The 25,365-nt window shown below is 44.7% G+C and overlaps 1 protein-coding gene across 1 annotated transcript; it reads right to left on the bottom strand.

Moving 5' to 3' along the window:
- Positions 1–1,978: 1,978 nt before the first annotated feature.
- Positions 1,979–24,593, bottom strand: LOC146196124 (neprilysin-1-like). Its single transcript, XM_084596328.1, has 18 exons — positions 24,420–24,593; positions 22,712–22,801; positions 21,366–21,580; positions 19,991–20,158; positions 18,913–18,996; positions 16,108–16,235; positions 15,001–15,232; positions 14,586–14,684; positions 12,318–12,395; positions 11,106–11,209; positions 10,165–10,223; positions 9,515–9,566; positions 8,869–8,936; positions 6,548–6,684; positions 5,873–5,938; positions 5,125–5,223; positions 4,483–4,559; positions 1,979–2,090 (listed from the first exon to the last, which is right to left on the bottom strand). The coding sequence occupies exons 1-18, from the start codon at positions 24,583–24,585 to the stop codon at positions 1,979–1,981; spliced, it is 2,034 nt and encodes a 677-aa protein (XP_084452454.1). The 5' UTR covers positions 24,586–24,593.
- Between the last annotated feature and the right edge of the window lie 772 nt (positions 24,594–25,365).

Here is a 25,365-nt window from a genome sequence, read left to right as displayed (position 1 = left end):
CATAATCGTTTTCTGTCAACAAGTCTTGGTCGTCCCCAAGAAGCGGCTCTTGCGTCCTTGTGCTTTTGACAATCGATAGTGTTCATGCTATGGAACAGTTTGGAATAAATCCTATAGATGCGTAAGACAACATTGTAGTTATCAGTGCTTATGTAGCAGGAACGTTCGTCCCGAGAAAGAAAAAACAAGACCCATGAACTGCGAATGCGAGTCACTAGAAAGAAAAAAATCAAATCATCGCGATGATTTGATTTGTCCACAGGAAACAGCGATGGGCTTGCCGAAGACTTATTTTCTTCACACTGCAGGTAATTTTCATCACATGGCTTCATTAAAAGCAAGTGAGGGACTATTTCAGATTCACTGTTGGCTGTCGCTGCCGGATACATTGCTTAAAAATATGTAAAAGATGATATCAGAACGTGCTAATCAAACGGTGAACAAGATAGGCAAAAGTGACGAAATCGCTTATTAACAGGACCTTTGTAATGTTCATTTAGTGCACATTGCTCAACCACAAAAAAAAATGAAAGATAATTTGTTCCTTTTTCTAATGCTATATTAAACAACTGTTCATGACTTCAGCAAAGCCGAACAAAATACTACCAGTGCCCAATACTGTGGAAGCCTGCCGAATAAACAAGAACCTGAAATGCTCACCAAACGAAAGCGGTGAAGCTAGAATGGATCCCCGCCCACGTGGGCGAGGTCTTTCAGCATCTCACCAACCTCACTCCGTGGCACGAGGTCTCGCAAACTGTGCCGGTAAAAAATATGTTTGAGGAAGAGACAGGCTGAAGATCTACAGTGGCTTAACCAAAGCGTCGGACCTTCCCGCTGCCTAGCAGGATAACAGGATTTACCGCGAAATATATAACACCAACACGTGCAAAGTCCCAAGACAAACATAGCCACACTTAAACACATACTCTGGGAGTGTAAGGCACAAGTGACCACTGTTCATGGCGAAACACCCTCGTCGATGTGGTCCGCCGCTCTGCGCAGCTCCAGCCTCAACGACCAACTCTTCCAGCACGCCACTGGAGCCGCGTTAACAATGAAATAAAATGATCACTGTTAGGCGTTTATTACAACAACAGAAGGCGCAGGGAACATGCGTAGGGGTAATATTTTCATAGTTGCGACTTATGGTGTCACTTGCCGTTTGTATTATTTTTTGATAGATGTCTTGTGGCCTGATAGGGCCACTTCAATATTGTTCCTTTTATCCAAACCGGCATAATATTGTTAGTCATCAGCCCGAATACACGCACTCCAGGACAAAAGCATCTGAAACGTGCCTCCAATTAACCATTTCCTTTTCCAGATCAGGACACCTAATTCTTCTCGTTGTTAGTGCCTTGAAGTAGCCATCGAAGCAGCCTCTCGAGTGCGTGAAAGCAAAAGCAGCCGAGGAATCTGAACGGGAAATCTCGCTTGGACGAGAGTAGCACCCCGGTTCATTTCCCCTATAGAGTTTGCTGTCTCGGAAGATCGAAGAACGTGGAAGACATTCTGCGGTATTGCAAAGAACGAGTGCACGCCCTCCAGGCAAGCATGCGTTTTTAAATCATAGCACTATCCCTTACCCATCAAAACCCCCATCATCTACTCCCGACAACCCAGTTTCCATGCCCCGCGTCCCACCCTACACATCTGCTTCGAGGGCAGATTAAAAGGAATGTGGCTGGGCTCTATCCGCAGGGTGGTTGGGCCACTCTCGTAGAACTGTTTCTCATTTACATTCACTCTTTAACTTGTTCATCTAAGAAAAGCAACTGTCCTCTTTTGGACATGTCCTACATTCTAATGCAGTCTGAAATCTAACAACTGCTCTATAAGTTTAAAAAGCTTAGACTCAGGGTGACTAGCGAGCTCTCGTTTTGCGAAGCGATCGCCACGTGTGCAAGCAACGGGCGCCAGAGAATAGGCGCCCCTTTGTATTAGCTTTCCTCGTATTTTAATTCCTTTACGCATTTCACTCGTGCCTCATCCAGACGGTGCACTTTCGGAGCGGGTTCATGGGCGTGCCGGGGGCGCAGCCGAAGATCTTGCCAAACTTGTTGAAGTTCATCAAAGCTGCGTTCACCCTGCACACCAACAATCAAGCACGACAGGAAACAAATGTAACATCAACAGTCGACATTATCAGGCACTCCGCCAAATCTGCTGCCTGAATGACAGGCGTGATTCATGCCCACAGTATATTAAACAAACCTTGCCCTTTATTAAATCCATAAGCTCTTCTGAACCTGCATCAACTATCAGCGCTGTCTCGACGCTAGCCTTAACCCGGCCTATTCACGGCGAAAACGTAATACCCAGAAAGTTTTGACATTTTCTGGAAAAGGGTATTTTAACGTAATCTCCTCTATACTCCGTTTCATACATCAGGTGCAACGCAGCGAAAGCTACGCAAGTAGTCTGCAAGAAAAAAAACAGGAGGCGTATCACTACGCGCTCGTTCTGTAGGCGAGTGGTTCCTGCCGAAACGGGCTCTATTCCGAGCATACACGTTTGCAATAACATGCTTCGCATGCTTAGACATCTTCACAGAGCGGATCTTATAGAAAAAATGCGCACCAAAGAACCATTTTCTCAAAAAGGGATGCGCAGCGCGGAGGGCACAGCCAGCGCCATCTGGTGGCACAGCTGGCAAGGTTGCGGGCAGCAAAACGCGGCACGAACAAAAACGACATAAAAAACATACAAATTAGCCGAATCCGACCTTTTCTCCCTCAAAAAGGTGCTTTTTATGAAGTTGATGGCAAATTTAAAATGTATTAAGCTTGCAGACAAAGCAACTATTATTTTCTCTCGTCAAGAGCAGGCACTATTTTTTATCACGGATGCGGAGAGCGCAAACAAGAGCTGTAGCTTTGGTAGTGTGCACTTGATCTATGAAACGGAGTATAGTGCTGTCATTGCTTTAAAAAAAAAATTGCTTCGTTTTCAGCCGCCCTACCGTAGCGGTTCAGTGGTCAATGCGTTCGAGTGCTGAAGACAACGACGCTCGAACAAAAGCTGAAAGCGGAGGACACTTTTCGATGGAGGCGAAAAGCAAGGCGCCAGTGGGCTGTGCGATGTCAGCGCACAGTAAAGAACCACAGATGGTCGAAATTGCCGGAGCCCTCCACAAGGCGTCCCACATAGGTTGAGTTTCTGATAGAAATTAAATCATATAAACTAACTGATTGATAAAAAGAAGTATTTCATGAACATGTTGACTGAAAGAAGCTAAGCTTGTGATGCGTAAAATTGTTTCTTCTGGAGTTTGTCCCGCGCTCTCTAAAGATGAGTCAGACAGCCTTTAAAACCACTAAGGGCTCGTTTTCAATAATTATTAACAAGAAACGATAAAACCGAAAATTCGCGAAAATATTGATTGTTGTAATGTTAAACAACATGTAGAAAGCAAGCACTAAAAATTATTTTCAAGGACATGTCCAATATTCCTAACTGATTACACTAGGTAGCAGTGGACACAATTAGAAATTATGTGGGGGACTGCAAGGTTCAGAGTAATCTGACGATTATTTAAAAACGATTCGCATTGATTTTTTATTCATGAAGATATAATTTACTAAGTTACTCATTGTGAGCGCAGGACAAATTTAAGAAGGAAGACATTGATACATATCGGAAGCTTAGCCCGTTTATTCAATAGTTCTAGAAACACCTTACAGTATTCCGCAATTGTCTCTAAATTAATACAGAAAAACTAAGCCCACTGGGTTTCTATCATAGTTCGAACTACTCGCAGCTAGCGAAGAAAGCGCTTTAAAAGCATATTGTTCCCTCACACCAGAAGCTTAGGCCATTGCCATCGGCATGTATTCATAACCGCATCTTATAATATACCACTGTTGCTGCCCATTTACAAGGTGCCACAAACTCCTTGACCTATGTAAACCGTCGAAAACGGTGGTCTGCTTCCTGTCTTGCATTTTTAGACAACCCGATGTTCTACCAAGCTCAAAACGAGCTCCCTGACATGCGTGTCCACTAGAAAAATACAGCTGTTCATAAGCACGTTTCTCGCATATTTTTAAAAGCAATACATAAGCCCTTTACATAAGCGCCAGACAGGATCATGAGGCCACCAAGGCAGGCTGTGAAAAACATGGTCGCTTGCTTCACGTGGCTGCAGAAAGGAAGCATATACTGGAGCGAGACATATACCGCCTGGCCTGAGCGCATATAACATCTTCGCCGTCACAGTACATAGGTCCAGTTCTGCGTCGCTGTTGAAGCACATCAGGATATTCATATCGAAGTGTCGTAAATGGCCTCTTCATTGCGATGAATTTAATGACCTTTCATGTGTTTTGTGCTCGAAAAATTAGGAAGAGGTAGAATATTTTGACATATTACAGCCATTACTAATACTATATTGCCGCAGCCACATCAAACTTATGTATACAGCCTGATGAATACGTCGTATGCACTGCTTCTAAATACAGTTCCACGCAGAGGGCTTACCGAAACCTTCCGGGGCTGACCCTTCCCTCGAGAACCATGTCGCGGAGCGCAGTCTTGTCTAAATTTTCACAAAGGCCCTGCAAAGAAGAGCAGAGGCAGATGCTGTAAAATAACCAGAAGCCCGGAAGCAGCTACAAGCGCTTCGAGGCCATCAAAATTATTGGGCAGCTGCAGGACTTTATTGCACTTTGACCATACAATTGGGCTAATTTTTTGTGGTCTTCAGTGAGAGGCCTTTTTCCGAGTAAGCTGGAGAGGGACGAAAGATACATAGCTGAGTTCAAGTACACAGTTCGTGTTACCCGTGTGTTTCTGTGCTTGTCGATTTACCAATAGAAATTTTCTGTGTTTATTGATTGAAGCGGTCACTGAATGTTTATTCGCGCCAAAATTCGAAATCTTGAAGGGTAAACGCAGCGGTTTTCACGTAATAAGCCCACACTAGCGGCGCTCATCTGAAATCATAAAATATTTAATCGAAGAAAAGGATCTCTGGGGCCACTAGGGTTTGCCTTTCCGGATGTGTTAACCCAACGCCAGCAGGGCTTGTCTGAGCTGCTTGGTTGCAGCGCGTACAGAGGGGTATATGCTACTCCGTGTAGACAGATAAGTACTGAGGCTTGTGCAAGCGGCACAGCGTACCAGTGCAAAGGAAAGGAAGAAGACCTGGTTGAAGGCCGTGCCGTCGATGTGGTGGATGCTGTGCTCTTTGAGCGAACTGGCGTGGGCCTCGCGATACGCCTGCGGCGAGAAAGGAATTCCTTTTACGCTGAGTTGATGTGTGCGAGGTCTTAGGCAGAACGATGTCTAAAAGAGAAGGAAGTTAAAGCTAGTTTCGAGCGTATTTAGGTACGACAACCTCCAAGGGATTATAGGCGCTAACATTTTGGTTGCGCGGTTTCGCCTTTCGAGCGGTCACCACGCGGATTGCGCTTGGACCTCATAAATTATCAATATTTGCAGGTGTGCATCGGTTCCGGAGAGGGGGTGTGGTCTCAAATCTGTTTTGTTTTGCTTTTTGGATGTATAAAAATAAACATTATTTATGTGTAATTGCATTAGTCTTCTTTAGTAAGAGCATCATACTGTCATCACTTTTTTATTGCATTAGTCTTCTTTAGTAAGAGCATCATACTGTCATCACTTTTTTAGAGCGGCAATTATTACTGTAATCTATTAATATACGCAGGACTTTAGGAAGGCAATTAGTAATGCAACCTAATTTTCTTTTGAAATTAATTGCCATGCATGATAGAAATCGCACGCATCTTCTTAAACGTTTGGGCAGAGATGTCACCTAGTTAGAAACAGGGTTGAATTAGCAGCGACAGTCTTTGAGAGTTCGCAGCTAGGTCACCGTATTCGTATACGTCACATGAGATAGCGTTACCTCGTAGATCGGAGGAAGAACCATGTTGTCCAGGATGTTCTCCGGCAGCGTGGACATGCCGTCGAGCTGTTGAAAAAACAAATGGGCTGATGAAACTTCCCCGTTGTGTTCTTATCACTTGTACCCTGTCAGGTTTCAACACCGTTTATATACATGTGGTAGACCCTGCAGGGAGGCTGTTTCTGGTCTTGAGGCTGGAATAGTGTATAAGTGCGTTTGAAAGGCTGAGATTTCAAATGTGTGTACATTTTTAAGTGTATTTTATGTCGGAATACGTAAATTCATTGTGCACCATATATCACTACGGATACGTTACTGTGCGCACGGAACCAGTATCGCCTTGGTTTACTTACTGTCTGCCATATTACGCATATCACTGATCACGATCCGCTATTCTCGGAACGCAAGCATCGGAGGATAAAGCTAAGGAATAGCAAAATACATGTTATTCACGCGTATTCAAAAACATTGCCCTCCAAGACGAGACTTCGCGCAGGTGACATGATGGCTATAGCAATCCATAGGAGGAATAGCTGCATCGCAAGTGAGGACCACCGGAGGTAACGTCGTCGATATCATCGTGATCACTGATCAGAAAGGAAATGAACATGGAATGCCTTCAGCGCCGTTTGGACTCAGGTCTGCGGAAATGCGAAGAAAATGTAGAGAACGTACCGTCAGGTTGAGCTCCCGAACAGTGAAGTTAGCGTATTGCTCGACGAGGCAGCGCATGTCGTCGGCCATGGTGCCGTTGCTGCCACCAGGAGGCTCCTGCCAGACGGCGCGATCGCGCTCCGAGTCATAAATGATGCCTGCAGCGGCCGGAGAGAGTGCGCGCAAAGAAATATAGTCGGAAAATCTGAAAGGCAGTTTCCTTATTGCAGAAAATAAACAGCAGCCAAGCGACTCGCAACGTTCAGCTGACAAATAATTGACAAACAGCAACTGGCATCTCCCAAGGTTTTTTTGAGGGGGGGGGGGGGGGGGGGGCGGGTTGATACTCGGTATCACGGAACACGCTGATCGGACTAATGAAGTATACTGACGTAACAGTTTCTTTTATGAACCAGGACAAACATGTAAGTACAGAAAGGAGAAAAAGGAAAACGAGATAAAAAGAAAAATGATGAATCATATAAACCGAGAATACCAGGCTTCATATACATCTGACTTGTTTAAGAAAAGATAAAGCTTTAAAAGTCGCCGAGAGTTGTTGCCTGATACGAATGACAAACGCATTCGCGATATTTTTTTTTTGTTTTGTTTCCGCTCAAGGTTACATGAGGCGTTCAATCGGAAGCAGTGTCTGAACAAATGCCCTATAAAAGGCGAAAAACTTTGTTTCGGATTCAAAGAGCTACACTATTTTAATCAGCGAGGCGAGCGAAGGCAAACGCTAACAGAAAATACGTTGTAATTATTTGTAGTTAGCACATTACACATAGCAGGCCGAAATTGTGACTATACGTTATAGCGGCGGTTGTTTCGAGTGGCACTTGTGTTCAAGTGTCAGCACAGCTTGTAGTAGAGGGGCACGGCAAAGGTAATTTTATATTAACAAAACAAAGAAGACTGTGCACCTAGTGCAGCGAAGAGGAGTGTGAGGCCATTCTATACTTCGTCGGTGTTTGTAAGAAAAACCTCCAAGGCCGTAGTAACCCTTTAATTAAGATAGAAGGTCGCCGGTCTCGAAATGTTTTTTCTCTGGCTATCATGAAGGAAAACGGAAAAAAACTCATACGCGGCGCACTCTGCAGTTTATGAAAAAAAAAAAAACAAGTAAATGAAGAAAACCTGTTAGGAAGCCAATGTGACCCTGGTGACTTTCAAGAAAGGTGACCGTTATGCCCGTTAAATGAATCGGCTTAGCAGTGCAGTAATTTCCTGCCTTGCTAACAAAAAACGATTAAAACAACTGATTTTTGGCTCTACAATCTGCCGATGATCTCTGCTAAAATGCAGTACAACAATCCTTATACCGTCCGCAATGATGGCCTAGATGGCCCGGTGGGCCTAGCACTCAATTACCACGACTGACTTGCAGCCTTCCCCGAGTCCATGGGCACGGCGTTCCGTATGGAAGCTGTGACACTATCCGCACCTCAAGGAGATTATATATGTATGCTGCACACGTGTTGCAAGCAACACATTTATTCTCTTCTAATTTCGCGAAAGTATACCATCATTTCTTTACAAATAGATAAAATAAATACCTATTTATCGCACAAAAAATGGCGAATTTGAATATTTGCAGACACAGCGTCATTTATAAAGATTATTTTGTTTAGGCTTCGTTGTATTTTCGTCACATCACCTTATTTGCGGCAGCTATCTAAAATCATTCTCAGCAGTAACGTGTAAGACTAACCAATTCCCATGTAACAAGTTATTCACAAGTATGTGTTTCCTCAGTCCAGTTGTGCATCGCTGCGCGGGTCATTAAGTTCGTTTATAGTTTGTAACAACATAGCCTCAATCAATGTTCTTTTAGAGAGAAAAGCGGCTCTTGCAAAAAAAGGTCCCTCAATATTGCCAATACCGTGACAATATTGAGGAACCTTTTGACAAATATTGACAAATATTCCTAAGGTTCAGCTGCGTCTCCTTTGCGGATCAAGAACAACATTTAAAAATAAAAGAGGACGCTAAACATTTGAGCTGCGTTCACAAAGACAACAGATTTCAATATGGAACAGCATGGAATATGCAGTTTAGCGCACACGCAAGCGACTGTTTCTGAGTTAGGCCAGCGACTCAGGCTATCGTTTCCATCGAAGCGCGCGCGGCCTCAGCGACCAGTGTCGATCCGGTGGCTTGCGTTCATACGACAGACCACTGACGTTACGGTAACCACTTCATATGCTTTTCCTTGTTTCCCAGAATGAGGTAATGTGCCCGTTTCTTAGTTTTCTGCATTATATTAGAAGGTTAGGAAGCGATTAGCGCGTTATGTGCAAGCAAGGCTTTTGTGAGCACCTCCGCGATGTACTACTCACCATTTTGAGGGCAGACTTTAGCAAGCTCTCTTCCAATCCTGAACGTCACTCGGGGGTCGTCGAACGGTCTAAACATCGGAAAAGCATGAGGATAGTGTTGGTCAAAGAAAGTCACCAACTCCCTCACCTAAACAAGTCGACTTTCCGAAGTGGCATCAGTACAATTGCAACGCATATTTTAGAATACGAAAGAAATTTTAACCGTAATTTCTGCATTGCCCATAAATTCCGAAATTCAAAAGTCAAGCACAGCAGCCATATGAAACCTCTTTGCACCGTCATATTTTATGCAACCTTTAAACCTATAAAGTATTTAGTGTTTTGTGGGGCTCCGAAAAGAAATGTAGAAATAATTCAGGAAGCAGAGGTTAAAAAAATGCGGATTGGCTTGAGATGGTGATAGCACTAGCGAAATTATTCCTCGCAAGCTCGCATAATTTCCCTGGCTGTCATTAGGTACCTATCAAGTAGGGCTTTAGCCTGAGCTCTGGTCTAAGTTACTAAATAAGGCGAAGCTATGCGAACTTTGCTGACGTTCTCGCCACCGTCAGAACATCAGGGAAGCACGCAAAGACCATGCGGTGGCCTTCGTCCTTTTATCGCAGCCCGCACGGTAAATGTTCGGCAGCTGTCGGCTTCCACTCACAGCGTGTCGTCGTTGTAGAAGAATGGCTCGTGGAAGAGGCTCAGAGGCAGCTCTGGATTAAACGATAAAGAACCGTGATTGGCATTCATGAAAGCATCGCATTATTGGGCATGCGCTGTCTTTAACATTGATAATTGCCACCGCTGTGCTACCAGCGCTTTCTTTCGACGCAAGCGGAAAATGTAGAACTATAAGCAAATAACCGAACGCTTCAGTACAAACGAACGTAAATGCTGTCCAACGAGCGCAAGTAAAAGCGCATTTCATTTTGGTTCATTTAAGATAGACGCTACAACAGGGAAGTTGTCCTCGCTACGCGTACTCATTTCCGGTGCAATGAGAGCGCCAACTCGGCAATGACTATTAACAAGCGCACTCATCATTGCTGGCCACGTGAAGGTGGCGCAGGCTCACTGTCATCACAATGTAAGAAGACAACTTTTTTGCCCACTGAGATGGTGTATGTTGACAGTTGTGTGCTTCCGTTCTGAGGATACATGCATAGCGAAGGCGGTTCAGCTATCGCGCCTTGTTATTCAATGAAGGGGGATAATGTCCCAGTGTTTCAGTGTTGTCCTTTCTTAGCACATCCGAGGACGGCACAAAAATATTTAAATGTCCGCCAAAGTTTCTTAAATTATAGTCCTCACCAAAGATGTTCTTCATTGCGTCGTAGGAACAGGAGAGGTCGAAAACGGAGCGCTTCCAGCTGAAAAGAATGGAGCCAAAAAATTCAGGGCAATGTCTATGAGATGGCGTACATAGCGAAGTGCGCTAATAGACCCTACAAGGTGCCACTCCTTTTCACTGCTTGGTGTCTGCAAGCCTTGCGATTCCGGAACCCACTGAAATGCGAAGCGGGTTATGGTTCTATTTTCTCCTTATCTTGGTGCAAGCACATTAAATATATATCGCAAATAATTCAGTAATTTGGCACTTCTTTTCTAGAAGAGGAACATCAGCCTGTTTGAATAGTCCCTTCTTTGAAATATAGCATATCCATTGTGACCACACAGGGTCTACACTGGCTAGCCCTGGTAGTTATCGAGATCCAGGAAGTGATTAAAGATGGGTGTTCTATCGCAGAACATTGAGATCGCGCCATCTTCAAATTAAAACCTTCGTGTACCTCACCTCTACAATGAATTTTCGATGCTGAGGTAGTCGATACGTTCATCGTAGTCAATTCATTGCGCTATATAGAAAAGGAATTCTTTACATATTTTACTTTCCTTTATAAGACTTTATAGGCAAGCAGAGAAAAAAAAGGGGGAGGGGACTACAAGTTATTCCTTTGTGCGTTGAAGCCATCGCAAATTTTTGGCACCAGAGCTTCACTGCGTCGCTACGAACTCAATGCGAAGCACAAATATGGTATGTCTAAAAGCACCTCTTTTAAAGTGACAGTCCCACAGAATCGGTCAGTGCTAAAATCTCGTTACCACGGAACCAATTCGCTGATTGTTCAAAAGTTTGACGACCGAACAAATGACACGTGACCTCCCTCCACCAATGAAAACATTTCCCGTCAGATGACGGCTTTATGTTGTCCCCTAATTAACGCTTACACATTAAAGACTGGAAGTCTCACCCGAAGTCGGTTCCGTTGAGCGCGGCGTCCCACAGGGCGCGGCTGACGTACGAGCGAGCCACGTAGTAGCCCTCCAGGGCGTTGCCTTCCTCTACAAAGGGAACCTGCACCAGATGAAATATGCAGCATCACAGCACCTCTGTGTAGCACACGTTGCCGTTGTTCCGGCACTTCACATATAAGAGAGGAAAGTAAGCTTTCACTCCATTTAAAGTCTTCCGTGTTTTTGTTTGTCTTTTTTTTTTTTCAGAGGAAGAACGCACTAATAACTAACTACACTCATGGGTATCACCGTTCGTGTCCAGAGTTCATTCCCGTAAAGTTTTCGTGAGGAGAATGACGTCCAAGTAGGAGGCAGATGTCAAAGAAAACGGCGCTGTAGTAACTTTGCGTTCGCGCATTTCATTATGATGAGGAAGTTTATTAGAGGAAAGTGTCATAGGTCCCCGCAATAGCACAGTATTTGGTGGTGTGACTAAATGTTATCTCTCTGCATCGAAAGAAGAAAAGCAAGGACCAAAAGTCAGCGCAGGGTTAAGATAATTGGGTTTTGGCAGAGAAAGATTTCTCGAATTCGTATTACCTTTACTGACCCTGCGCTTGAACTGCTCGGTTGATGCCCAATCACCCTTCCAGTTAGGTATATTGTCCTACAACATCAGCAGAAAAGCATCCAACATAGGGGAACATTACGCAGAAAATAAAAACGAGGTGTGTAAAGCTGTGCCAGTAGCCTCCCTAATCGAAACGGCGTTGGAGAAGGGTATTGGATGTAGGTATCGAGGGTGTCGCATGTACCTGAGGCAGTCAGTCACCAAGAAGTCAATGAGGCTGCCTGAGATCGCTACGCATCTCGCAATGATGTCTGTGCAGTGCGAACAGAAAGCTACCTGTGCATGTCATCTACAGCGAGTTATTCTCCGTCGTACAGCTTGTTGACAGCGGAGTACAAGCCACAAGTGCACGGCTTCGAGAACTGAGCGGTTAGATTTCGAGCGCTGGAATGCAGTGCAATGGCGCAACACGTCGCCTCGTGCTCTGAACTCACGCTGCTCTGGGAACAACGCGTAAGATGGAGAATGGTTAGTGATGTATATGTTTACTTCCTCGGTCCAAAAGAGCTCATCGTGTCTGGCACACATGCAATGAATTTCCAATGCCTTTGAGATGCAGTCGGCTGCGGCATCCTGTCGCCCTGTTAGCGCCACTCACCCCGTCGTAGAAGCCCATCTCCATGTTCAGCGTCTTGGATATGTTCGGCGCGAAGCTCTCGAGGTGCAGCTTCTCCAGCTGCATAGGACAAAATACACACAACGGAAGAAGGGTATTTCTGTTAGGAACTTCCTACAGGCAGGAGCAGAAATTCCACCTAATGTGTTACACTCTGCTCTCTAATCGTTAATAATCGCTAATGTGCGGCCATCTGCAACTTTAGCGGAACTGTTCAGAAAAATTCTCTCGCCACAACCGTAGGCTCATTTGCGGTGATACCTAGCAAAAAGATTGCGCATCGTTGAATCTTTCGTTGCGTAGTAAGTGTTATAATTATATTAAATTTTTCTCGCAGCGCATGGTGGGAAATGTGAACTGTCTACGACGAGACTGAAGGAGTAAAAAACGCCAACGCTCGGTTTCCGGCAAAAATGAATTTGTGGCCTCGATGAAGGAAAGCGCCGCGACTTCAAAGCGCCGAGGGAAGCGTGGGACGTTTTCGTAACATTACTAGATGGCGCAAAAACTTCCCTTCACCGAAAATTCTGAGTTGGCCTCTTTCGACCCCTCAGGCTCATCGCAAAGGGTTCTGATTTCTCAACATGCGCGGCAAAACCTGTTAAGCACCATTGTCAAACTTACTACGTAACAAAATAGTCAACGGCGTGCGAGCTTTCTGCGCGGCTGCACCGCAAAGGAGCCTCCAGCTGGGACATAATTTTTCGAAATGGTTCCGAGAAAGTTGCAGAACAATGTACAAGGCACAAAGTCAGTGTGCAAGTTTCAATGCGTTTCTTTTCATAGCATGCAGTTCAGGTGAGATGTACGCCTTATGGATACTTTTACGCAAGAGCTGGTCAAACATACACGAAAAAAGCAAAATAGCGCAGAATTATTTCGAAGCGCGTCAATAGGCGGAGCGATTCTGACTTTGAAAGCACACGATAGCAGCAAATTTATGGAATAGCCAGAAGCACGGAGGACGAGAGACCGGGAGAATGTAGTATTTCTGCCAAGAGGGCGTTACACGTGCTAATTAACAAAGATGAGTGATGGTCCAAATAAAACAAACAAACATTAAATAAATTGTTGCTACGATGTGCAAAGATTAACAGGTTTGACTGCGATTTTAGAAATGACATGCCGATACAAACGATAGTTAGTTAGCCTAATTTTCCATGTTTTATTCAAACGAACTTGGACGGACATCGGTAACTCCTGAAAGCGAATCAGGGTGTGAGAGACGGGTGGGGCGAAATGCGTGTACTTTTCAGGACGCAACTTTTAGTAAGGTTGCCGTAAGTAATATTGTGCTGAGCTACAGGTTTGCGGGCATAAGCTAGCTTAGTCGTCGTATCCGCTGAAATCACTATCACTGCAGCTTCCAGTACTTAGAGACTGAGCATGCGTCGCATTATCAAAACCCCAGGTCGATAAGCTAGGTGACGAGGAGGAGCTGGTTTCAAAGAACATCTTAGGAATTTGCATCATATGAGGGAGCTCCTGGTGTTCCTTTAATGATGATAGAGGGCAGCTGCTCGACTGGAAGATACGCAGCGTCATGTACTGATTACATAAAGCGGAGGTGGTAGTAGTGGATTGAATCAGACGGATAATGCACGCTATAGCAGTAACTGTCGCCACTGTTTCTTTTAAGAGAAATATGCACTTCGCTGGACATAAGCGCATTTCCCGATGTCAAAGCTCCATAGTTACATCTTCTATGATAACTGGTGGTTGTCATGAAGGCGATAGTCTGTCAGTGCGCTAACACTAAAGAAAACAGCTTTTGTAATGAAGTCAAAAGCATATAAAGTTAAAAGATTGCCTGAGAAGTTCAGCGAACTGAACACATTGATAAGCTGCATAATGTTGAAGCCGAATCACCGAACGACTAACCAATGAAAAAAAACAATAGTGAGAAATGTGTCGCCTGTAGCATATCGTCTTAAAACCAAGCTTTCCGGTATCAAATCCGCGAACATATAACGATAATAAAAAAAAAATAAGCGCGATTAGATTACGTGATTCGGAGGAAAATTCATTTATTTTGTACTGATATCTCCTCGGTTCTTCCATTAGAACCTGACTGCTTTTTTATTCCAGCAACCAAGTTTCGCATGCCCCTTAAATACCCTGCCCATCCGTCTTTCGTAGGTTCTCAAAGCTCAAAAATACTTTTTCCATGTTTTATTCAAACGAACTTGGACGGACATCGGTAACGTTCAGGCAATGACTGTAGGGAAAGACGGAGCTCGCGCATCATACCTTGTAGTTGCATATGGCGTAGTCATCAATTCGCGACTTGGCGTAGTCGGTGAAAAAGCTGCTGAAGGCGGACACGACACCGGTGAACTTGGCAAAGTGCTGCGGCAACAAATAAGGCAGTGAACCCTACAGCAAATAGACAGCACCTTAAGCAAATAAATTAAGGCTCGAAAGATTAATGCACAATATTCTGAGGCGTTTTTGACCTATTTTATCATAACGAAAGCGGGGTATATATTGATTGCTTTTCAAATAAATATTTTTACGGGAGAGTAAGCGCTAGTTTCCGCGCTGCTCCCTTCATTAAGGCCGTACCAAATAGACTCAATATCTACTTTAATGTTGGGATAGTCTTCAAAAAAGGATAGCATACAGATCTATGGTTGGCCGCAGTTAAGCGAAAATGGCGACGTACGTTCTTGAAGTTGAGGGAGTTTTTCTTGGCGTAGTGCTCGAAGTGAAGCGCATGCATAGTGAGCGACATGACGGCATCCACACTGCGCAGGCAGACGCGCCAGCGCTCGGGCAGCTCGCTGTAGCCCAACTGGCGCTCCCACTGCAGCTTGGCCAGCGATTGGGCCCGCGTCGGAAGGAAGGAGGCCAGCGTGCACATCACCCGGTAGCCCAGGTAGTTGAGCAGCGTGTGCCTGCGAGTAAGGATCATAGTCTCTTTTTTTAAGAGCGATGCGATATCCGAGTGGAAAAGAAAAAGAAATCCGAATGGAAGCGTGGCCCACTGAGAAATGACTCGATCGCGTTCCTCTACACAAACATTGACTAGGTAGGCCACGCAGTCCGTCGGGCGTGAACTTACGACGCATGCTGGCTGGCGTGAAAACAGCATTTAGTTCTCTATGACACCGCATGAGGCGACATGGACGCTGTTGTAGCCATTATAGATCCAAGGTTTCTCACGATGCATAGCACTTGCGAAAATGTGTCAACTTTTAATCTGCTCGCAACGCCCTCTCACTGCTCACAACGGGTTTATCTTAATATTACTCTGCTGCGCACCTTTCTTACAGTTCTTTAACAGTTTTTCCTCATTCGCGTGAATTTCTATCAGAAATAAAAGAAAGTGAAAGGTCATAATTATTGATTTAATTGCAGGTGGCTTTGTCAAGTGGCTTTATGACACCACTAAACGCAAGCTTGACTTATGTGGTGTCATGACCTCACAAACCCTCGGCGATCAATCAGCGCTCGCTCACGTTAGCGGACAACTCGGACATGCCACGTGGTCCCGTGACGCAACACAACCTTTCGACCAATCACAGCCCTGTCCCGTCATTTGCGAACTTCTACCTCCCTCACAAACCTCCCCGGCCAATCAGAGCTCGGTCATGCCCACTGAGACCACTAACCCTGTGTGACAGACGGAGGTCATTTTCGCTTGCACACAACTGTCTAGTGCATTTGAAAGCGTGTCTTCGTATTGCTGTACTGGGGTTTACGGCGTATTTTCGCCCAGCATGGACTTCCTGTTGCACCACCTATCTTTTGCAAGAAGAGGCTCTAGTACCTGGTGGTGGTCTCGAGTATCTTCATGAGCTTCTCCAAGAACTTGGGTGACTTAACGATGACCGTCGCGTTGCTCGTCACGGCGTGGTCGTCGTCGAACAGCGCCGACAGGAAAGCCGCCCAGCTCCACTGGGCACATGAATACGGAGGATAGCGTTAGGCGCAACATTGTGGGCCTTATCTTTTCTTCAACTGGAACACCACGTCTAAACGCGGGGAACTGCGATTTAACCAAATATTCTGTCTTGTCCAACCGCAAGACTGATGGTAACATCCACCTATTTTTAAAATCAAAGCCCACACGGACAACATGTCAGCAAAAATAATGCCAGTGATATATTAGCTTTAAAAACCGTTCGTGTGCGCACTGCGCTAGTAGTTAACGTGGAGCTTTAGAATGGCGCGAATGCCTCTGTCGGCATGAAGGGGCCCATATAGTTGCTGGCGCAGTCCTCACGCAAGCAGGCGGCAATACATTTCCGATCACAGCGCGGAGCTTAACTTACAAAGGCCTTATCAAGGATATAGCGACTAGAGCAAGTTCAAGTACGTTATATATTTATGAAGCCTGATTTAATTATTCTTCACTAAGCGGCAGCGCAAACTTAGTTTGTTAAATCAAACTATCCTTTATGGCAGTGGTTAAGTAACGGCTGAGATCTAGTTTAATCGTCCCACATGAACACGGAGCCAGTATGCCTTTTTTATTGATTTGTTGCGTCACTTTGATTGCCCACAGCGGAAAGCAATATAGTATTACATGCCAAAAAGCTTTGTATACGTGATGATATAGGTAGCCTTATACAGGATTTTATAGCATTTTAGATAAGGAAGGCCCAGCCTTTTCGCGCGCCCTTCCATCCTCTGCTTGGAAAGCATTTAGGATTTTCAGATGTTTAGTGCACTGTTATTCAACTCTATCTTCTTGCGTTTCAGTTTGGTTGTGGCTTTGTTATGTTTCAATGCTGAAGTAAAGAACAATTTCTCTTTTAACCAGCTCTGCTCTCTTTCTCTCACTTAACGTTACCTTACCTCTATCATTTCTTTTTATTTCGAGAAATCGCCATGAGGTCCTAAAGGTAAGCCCAGGCCGCTCTGATAACCTCCAGTCTCTGTCAACATCAGAGTGCTGGAAAGATTTAACTACCGTGCATACGCTCTCTTCTTGAAGAAACGTGGCATACTGCTACTCCTAACGGTGGCATATGTCCGATGCACTTCAGTCCACCGTTCTTTTTTTACTCTCCTAGCTACTTCCCTCTCATTATCGCTATCTGCCGTCACCACCTTTCCCAGCTAGATGTATTCCCTTGGTGCTTCCGATAACATGTAGCCTGTTATGAACTGTTAATTATTTCGCAGAGTTCTAAGCACTAAATCAGTTTTCTTGACAGTTCTTAACGCCACTTTTCTGCTTTGAAAGCTTACGTCCTCAACCATGCGTTGCAATTTCTTCGCTGAGTCACTAACGACCGCAATGTAATGTAAAGATTGTAGATAGCTGAAGTATTTTCAATTATTTTTATCCCCAGGTCTTCTCAATCCAACCCTGAATACACACAGCACTAGTAAGCGGCATTGGTGAAATTCTGTCTTCTCATCTGAAGCCTTTCCTGACTGGTATTTTATGAATTTGTAGCTCTGAATTACATTCACTTTGCAGCCCCTGTGATATTTCCTAGCGCCTTTACATATACCTCTTATCGTCTAAGTTAAGCAATGCTTGCATTACTGCTGCTACTTCGACTGCTTTCTCGCAGTCTACGAAAGCATAATATCCGGCGCGATTTTTTTCTCACTTGACTGACAGTTATAGTTATAAATGGCAATTGCAGGGCTCTTTATAGACAGAGACATATACCCAGAGGATTCTGGTATAGTTTAACCTAAGGCTTTAAGTCTAATGTAAACCTGAGTCTAAAGTAAACAAATTGGTAGCTTTTCGAATCGTGAGGGACAGCGACTTAGGAGACTGAAAAGTCCCAAGCAATGCGCTTTCCTGTCAATTGCTTGGATGTATCAACAAGATATTTTCAGCATGATCAAAAGTGAAAAACGCCGAACCGCTGAGCATTTACAATTAAACGGCTTATTTAAAGCGCAAAAATATGGCACCCAGCTTCTACCAGTGACACATTATGAGCACTGTCATTACACCGCCACTAATTATTGCTAAACTTGTAGTTATCAATTGGAGCTGAAGGAAGCCGGACTAGTTCGTATTTGCGACGCTTGTAGGGAGCGCCTAAAGACCGAAAGAGGTCGTTACCAAGCACACGCGCGTCGGAGTAAACATTATTCTCTGGACATTTGTTTTACGGAAAATACTTCCCAGTGCATATATTTGGGCAGGTGTGTGTATATTTATCGTGCAACACAGCTCAAACATTTACAGAACACGAAGGCCAAGAAATGCAGCACACGCGCTGAGTCGTGAGAAAAACAAATCGCACACTGTACAAGAAATTAACTGCAGCAAACCAGACGCGTGGGCTGTTTGTAGACCAACGATGAAAAACAGCGTAAAGTTCGAGCGCAAATGACAAGAAAGAGACAAGTGCATAACGGGTTCAACGTCAGAAGGACGGTTCGTTGGAACGTTGATGCTACTACTGCAGCTCTTTATGTGAAAAATACAGAAAAAAAATAGGTAGGAAGGGGAATGCAATCAGGACCGAAGCGAAGTTAAAGCGAAGTACATGAGAATCAAATTGGTGCATATGCTGCCGTTATAGTCCCTTGTCAGGAATCAAGCAAAGGCAGATAACCTTTCATGGGCCCGCTACCTCACTTAGAAGTAACTCACGTTGTCGGCCGTCTGCAGTTCATCCAGGGGGACCACTTCAAACTGTGCCGATTCCGGCAGCCAACCCGAAGTACCATCCATGCCCTGCATGTCGGAGGGGCACATGCACTTAGCTCATATCCCCGGCAAATGATCATGTTTTCGCACAAATTTCCTCTCTCCGAAGATCACGTGAACGTATGAATCTTTCATCTAAAGCCAATGAAGATAGGGTCGATCTTCATTGTCATCTATCATCATTAAGAGAAATGTTTATTGAGTGATGCAGCTGCCTATAGTGAATAACATGCACAGTTAAGATGTGAACACCTCTAATGCGTTCAACTCGGTAGCGTGCCTGTCAGTGATTGTGTTGGTGAGGGTTCCTGTGCAAGCACGGATCGTCTAGGCATGAAACACCAGACACGGCGGTAGGTAACAGAATGCAGCTACTCAGTCCTCGCTGCTTCATCGCACGTTAACAAGAAAACATTGCCCCCCCCCCCCCCCCCCCCATTCCTCAGCAAAAGCTCGTGCCTTCATGACTTGTGCTCAGTTTTGCTTGTGCGCCCTTGAGTGGTTCGCATAATGCATTATGTTCCTTGAACCTTGCCCGGCTGTCTGTTTTATGTAGCTAATTCAGAGTGGCTATGATATACGTCATTTTACTATGGATGATGTACTCCCGTGGCTTTTAGTGACCTATAACGTATCAATTTCGGGGCGACAGCTAAGAAAACATTGTTTGTGTTATATATTTTAGAATGACTGAATGAAAATAAAGGCGTATTGGGGTACGTGATTCATATAAAACAGCGTAAAATTGCAGTTATACGCTGCAGAGTGCTATTTCATTTCAGAAAGCGTTCAAGACGCCTAGTGTTGCGTGCTCGTTATTCTTGTTGTTCTTTATGTAAACGTGTCACCTTAGTTGCATACTGAGATTTCTGGTAGCCATCGTTGATATGTTGTGCAGGCTTGACATAACTGAAAAATCGCTAGCATGAATCTCCTTGAACCAATAAACCTCCTTGTTTTGCACTAACATGCAAGCGCTTATCCACCTACTCTTCGTACACTGTGCAGCATTAGCCCTCACCTCGGCCAACTGCTGCTCCAGGTCAACAATTTCCGCGGCCAGCGATACCGAGTCGTTCCTCTCGTTAACGAAGTTGAGAGCGTCTGTGACCAGCTGCCGATAACCGGCCAGGTCGAACGACACGTCGAAGTATCGATGGCGTGTCAATGACAGCTCAGGCTCATCGATCTGCACAAAAACAAAAACAAAAAAAAATGGCGGAGGTCAAGTTTGAAAACTCAAGAAATTCGCAATTTCTTTTGTATGATTTACAGGGAGGCTTAGCCCGACACTGACGAGGACAAGGAGGCACACAGAATATCTGTCTCGCGCTACGCTTCCTCGTAAATAATGTACCAACTGGCACAGAACTCCACTTTGCTCAAGTTTATTCATTAACAGACCATATTCCATGCATGAAAACGTTGGTTAAAATAATTAAATTGCATTGCCAATTACTTCCCAAACTACGCGAAATCATTGAACTACGTTACAGATTACTGTTCCTAAAAATTAATGACGTTGCATTCAAATTACTTCCAAAGATTAATGCAGATACTCTCAAATTACTCGGCATTTCTCATGCATACAAAACTAACTAATCAAGGAAAAACAAACTAGATTTAACGCCCCGGCACAGAGTGTTTACTTTCCTGGCTACTTCCATCCCAGACCCCTGTTCCCTCTCTCTGGTTCACTATATCACGCGCCATTACAAAGATAAAACAGCTGCAACACAGCGAAGGAAACAAGCATTACCGAACCAAATGAGTGATGAAACCACCGAATTCCTGCCAGGAGCTGCTTCCACAGCTTGAAACCGTCTTGATGGAAGCCATCGAGCGGCTATGGGGATACACACAACGTAAATCTTTATAAGTGGTGTCATTTGTTGGCAACCCAAACTACTACCAGAACAACGCAATGGGGCTAGTAGAAGTCTGATGAACGTTCCTTCCAAAATACCGTCTGCGAAAGTTTTTTCTCATTTGTTTTAACAGATAACTCATAAACTAATTAAGCGTACGTATGGAAGTGGTGTTATCTACCTCTGAGTTGGTTAATTACTTTTCAAACCGACAATTAGGAAGCTATCTAATTAGAATTTCTCAATTAACTAACTTTGGCGAACGAGAAATATTTGCGGACTACATGAAGGAAAGGTTAATGCACCAACTAGCCCAGCAATCAGTTTTATTCTGCAGACTGGGCTACGAAACTTTCAGCAAGCGTCTGTTGGGTTTACAGTGTTTAGACAATCCGTCTTTAGGCTAGCACAGCGTGACGTAGGGGTCCAGGGGATTATAAAGCTCGACGGAGAATTTTCTCCTGGTGCCTACTGGCTTCTGTTGGTAAGATAAAGTTCAGTGAGTCAGCGAGTGACAAAATCACTCGCCTGCAGAGTGACTGCGCCAGTGGCGTCGGCGCTAGCGCTGACGTAGACAAAAGGGTGTATAGCCAGGTCCCGCACCAGCATGCCGGTGACCTCCTCCAGGTCCGGCTCTGGCCCAGATTCTGGCGGTGCGCTGCCGGCAGCTAATGGCCACCGGTCCAAGTAGAGGTGACGGAACACGTTGCGTAACGGGCCGAAGCCCTTCATGTCGATGGAATCTGCGCCAAAGGTGCGGCAATTTCTGTTAAAGGTTACAGGTGGTTGATACGGCTCTTAGAGAGCCCAGTGGTCTAAGCCGTTAACACATTAACAGACAGACATGGAGGTTGGTGGATGCTAAACACGTTGCCATGTGCTCTTTTTCTTACGGCAACCGTCTATCACAGCATTCGGTTTCGTCATGCGGATAGTGGTCTCTGCTTTGAGAAGCGGACTTTGTAATTTTCCATCATCCCGCCCTGACAAGAAACACATTCTTGGCTGCATAAAAGTAACTCTTCCGCATCTGATTCATTAGTCAGAAGTCACACTTTTTTGTGTGCTTTGCTTTTACTTACTTCCACGTGCTATGAGACTTGGAGACAGGTGCACGACCGAAACTCTTAAAAGCTTTCTGCCGCGAAGCATGCCACGCCAAGATATAACGGCAGTATAATTCCCATTGCTTGAGAACTCCGCTCATACTGATTCGGTATTCTTCATGAGATATCATGGAGGCATCACCGCGAAGGTGTGTCTACGAAAACTGGGGGATCATTTAAGCTATTTAAGAGTAAAAAGCATAACGCGACAACGCTAATGGATTTCGACTTCTTACTGTACTTGTGAATCCTCGTATACTTAGATGCACTTTCCTATTCACATCTATTATCTAATGTGAGTCTTCATTATCACACACATACTCCTCAGCATACAATTGTAAGCTACTACAATATATGACAGATCACACTTGACAGTAATTAAGCCGCACTTTAGTCAAGCTGTACGAAAGTGCGTCCATAGTCTGTAAGAGAAGCGTGCATGACTCGAGACTGAATGATCCCGGGCGGGCTTAATTCTAATGTCATCCTTCCATCTCAAACGCGAAGCTCTAGTTCCCAGCTTCTGTCAAATCAGTCTTGTCACGTTGTCTGGTGACGTCAAACCGACGACCAGTCTGTTCACGACCATGTCATCTGTCAACAGCCACTTTCCAAACAAGTTCACAGAATTTTTCGCTCACAAAGCCAATGTCATGCAACAACGCCCACGTCGGATGTTAAGACGAAAGGAGCCTTTAACAATATCGTATTAATAGTCAACCACTGGTCAACGGTGAACGGTAAACAGAGAAAACGGAAGTGCCTTACCTGTGTCCTCGCAGGCCTTCAATAGAGCGAATATTTTCGTCGTGGGCAGGCTTTTATTCGCCATTAGGTCCTTATATATTCGGGCGAAATCTGCAACAGAAACAAAAAGCCCATTAAGTTACCAGATGGCACTGTTGTTACACAGCGAGCAGATTCCAGCTCCGAGCATCAATCCGGTAACCAGCAGCCGGTGTCCAAACACACTCACAAAAAGAGCGAGCGAAAGAAAACAAAAACGTGTTCCCTCATTAACTTAAGCGGAGTTTTCCCATTCTCACGTAGGCACCAAAAAAAAAGAACGAAATGCACTGCTCGGAATGTACGAATGGCCGAGCCGGACCAGGAAATGCGCATTGTAGCGGAACGGTGAGGACCCAAGTTTTCTTGTTGCTTTTTTATACTGCGAAGCGGTTTTGGTGCGATTAAGTTTGAGTAAAATAACTGCAGTAAATTGCTGCTCACACCCTTTTATGCAGAAATTTTTTTTTTTTTTTTACACAAGCGAAATCAAAAATCCGTTATTTCCAAAGGAGCTTCCCTCGACGTTCGCGCCATGTCCCCAGGGTTATCATCATAGTTATTTGTGAACGCCTTTGTGTTACGAAACCTTGTGAGCTTTGTTCTTGTGAAAGGAAACGAGAACATGACGAAGAGAATAAAAAAAGTTCGTGGGTCCGTCGGTTAAACAGCGGCCCAAAAATGCCCGAAAGTTTGCAAATGCTGCTAAGAGGCACGAATTCTTCGGGTCTAGTACTGACCGTCAGCGATGCGACAGTTTTAAGAATAAGATTTTATTGTAGTTGGCTAAAGCTTCTACTCATGCCAGTTAAAGTTGTGTATTTGTCGCATTATCCCAGCCTTCGTTTTAGTTGTATAAACATCAGTTGTATAAATGGGCCGCTACATTAGCTCCGTTGTGTAAAAACCTCAGTTGACAATGCTCACTATGTACAGCACCTGCAGAGGCAGCACCGCATAACTTTAATGCACTGCGTCATGACTCATGCCCATGGCTCTTGGCGCGAGAAGCGGAAAACGCACTATATGCGATCCACGTTCTTGTATTTGGTGTGATATGTTACAGATGCAAGAAATTGCGCTATCAGGACAAGTTCTGACACCGACAAGTGCAAGAGATAAGGGGCATAATCAATAGCATACGCGGCTGTATACGTCCTGCAGTGTGAGTTAAAATGACAATAAATAATGAATCACACCCTCGAGCACCGTCGCAAGTAAATGCAAGTAAGTTTGCACAGTAGTTTTTTTTTTATAAGTCAGGGGTCGGTACAAATACCGCTATCATTTCCCAGTCACCTGGTGCTTCGGGTCATCCCCACCACTTACCTATTTGACCTTATATTTTATCACCCTCCCTATCCTCCGACGATGAGGAAGATTGTAATGCTTGGGGTATCTCATTCGGTAAGATGCTCATGCACGGGACATACATATGCAAGGCTGCTAAAAGGAAGCGAAGTCTGCAAAGTGAATTAAAGGGCTTCCAGTTTTCACAGGAAGGCCTACATTATACAGTGCTGCCCGGAATCGAACATGTGGCAAAGACCAGGAGGCCATTCTTGGCAAAAGCGTTTATGCACCCTGATCTTCGATGTACGCTACCGATGCCACATAAAATCCATCTCCTTCCTGTGACTTGAGGGGCGAGACCGCAAAGCGATACGATGTGCCCTCGTGGCGGCCGCACCTTCGAGGAACCAGTAGACAGCGCCCTCGACCTTCTGCACGAGCAGGTCCTGCACCGCCCAGCGGCGTCGGTTGGGCGGCAGCGCGTTCTGTGCCTGCCAACTGCTGCACACGAACTCGTAGAAGTCGCTGCAGGGGTCCCGCGCCGAGCTGAACAGGTGCTTCATGTACGACGCTGCATAGGCGCAGAGAGCGAGGGCATGAACATAGCAATGGAAAGGCATGACAGGGCATTTTGCTTTTTCGTCACAGTCGGCAAGACATATGGGAAACGCACACTCCTGTTACTTTTTAGGCGTTCTGCGATAATGATAATAAGGCCTGTTTTAATGTCATTAATATATGGAGCGACAGAAGTGAAAAACAAAGCCTACCACACCGTGTTTTATTGAGTTGGAAGCATTTTTAAGATCCTAGATCTCAAATAAACCTATGATGCGATGAAGGTGTGCTACAAGACTAAAATAAAGCCCATATAAGGAATAGCTATTTCCATCTAAATTAATGTTAAGAGGACACCTCTAATAAGTGGTTACATTAATGGCATGCTCTTCCGATTTTGAGGTTACTGCATTTTATTAACTTCAGCCTATTAACCTGCCGTGCTCATCAGTACTCGTCAGTTGTGCATCCGGTTGCCTTGCAAGATTGTCTGGGTAAAATTCAAGGAATGTAAAATAATGCATTTTACAATGCATTATCCTCAACCGAAAAACGCGGCAGATATACTGCTCACAGCGTTTCAAATACCTGGCTGTTCCATACAAGTTCATCACATTATAGTTCTCTTTTGGGCCGGCATTGGAGTTGTAGCTGCTACGAATGCGAACGGTACTGAATCACAGCTTTGCCACTTCAGTTCTAGTAAACTGACGCGTCTCAATGTCTATCGGGGTGTCCTTGTTAACTTCTTTAAAGAGTCAGAAAATGGCAGACTAATCACCCCT

Source organism: Amblyomma maculatum, chromosome 3 (assembly GCF_055883805.1).
Source record: "Amblyomma maculatum isolate TAMU_Amacu chromosome 3, ASM5588380v1, whole genome shotgun sequence".
NCBI lineage: Eukaryota > Metazoa > Arthropoda > Arachnida > Ixodida > Ixodidae > Amblyomma > Amblyomma maculatum.
The sequence above is the reverse complement of the archived record's forward strand: the minus strand, read 5'-3'. Positions and strand labels throughout refer to the sequence as shown.

What these genes read in the sequence shown, in the direction of transcription:
- LOC146196124 (XM_084596328.1), bottom strand. Translation starts at nt 24,585, where the DNA reads ATGAAGCACCTGTTCAGCTCGGCGCGGGACCCCTGCAGCGACTTCTAC. An exon ending in ACTCCCTCAACTTCAAGAAC is followed by an intron (nt 14,685 to 15,000) that starts GTACGTCGCCAT and finishes TTGTTGCCGCAG; the next exon opens with CACTTTGCCAAGTTCACCGG. An exon ending in GTCAGCCCCGGAAGGTTTCG is followed by an intron (nt 2,091 to 4,482) that starts GTAAGCCCTCTG and finishes GTTGGTGTGCAG; the next exon opens with GGTGAACGCAGCTTTGATGA.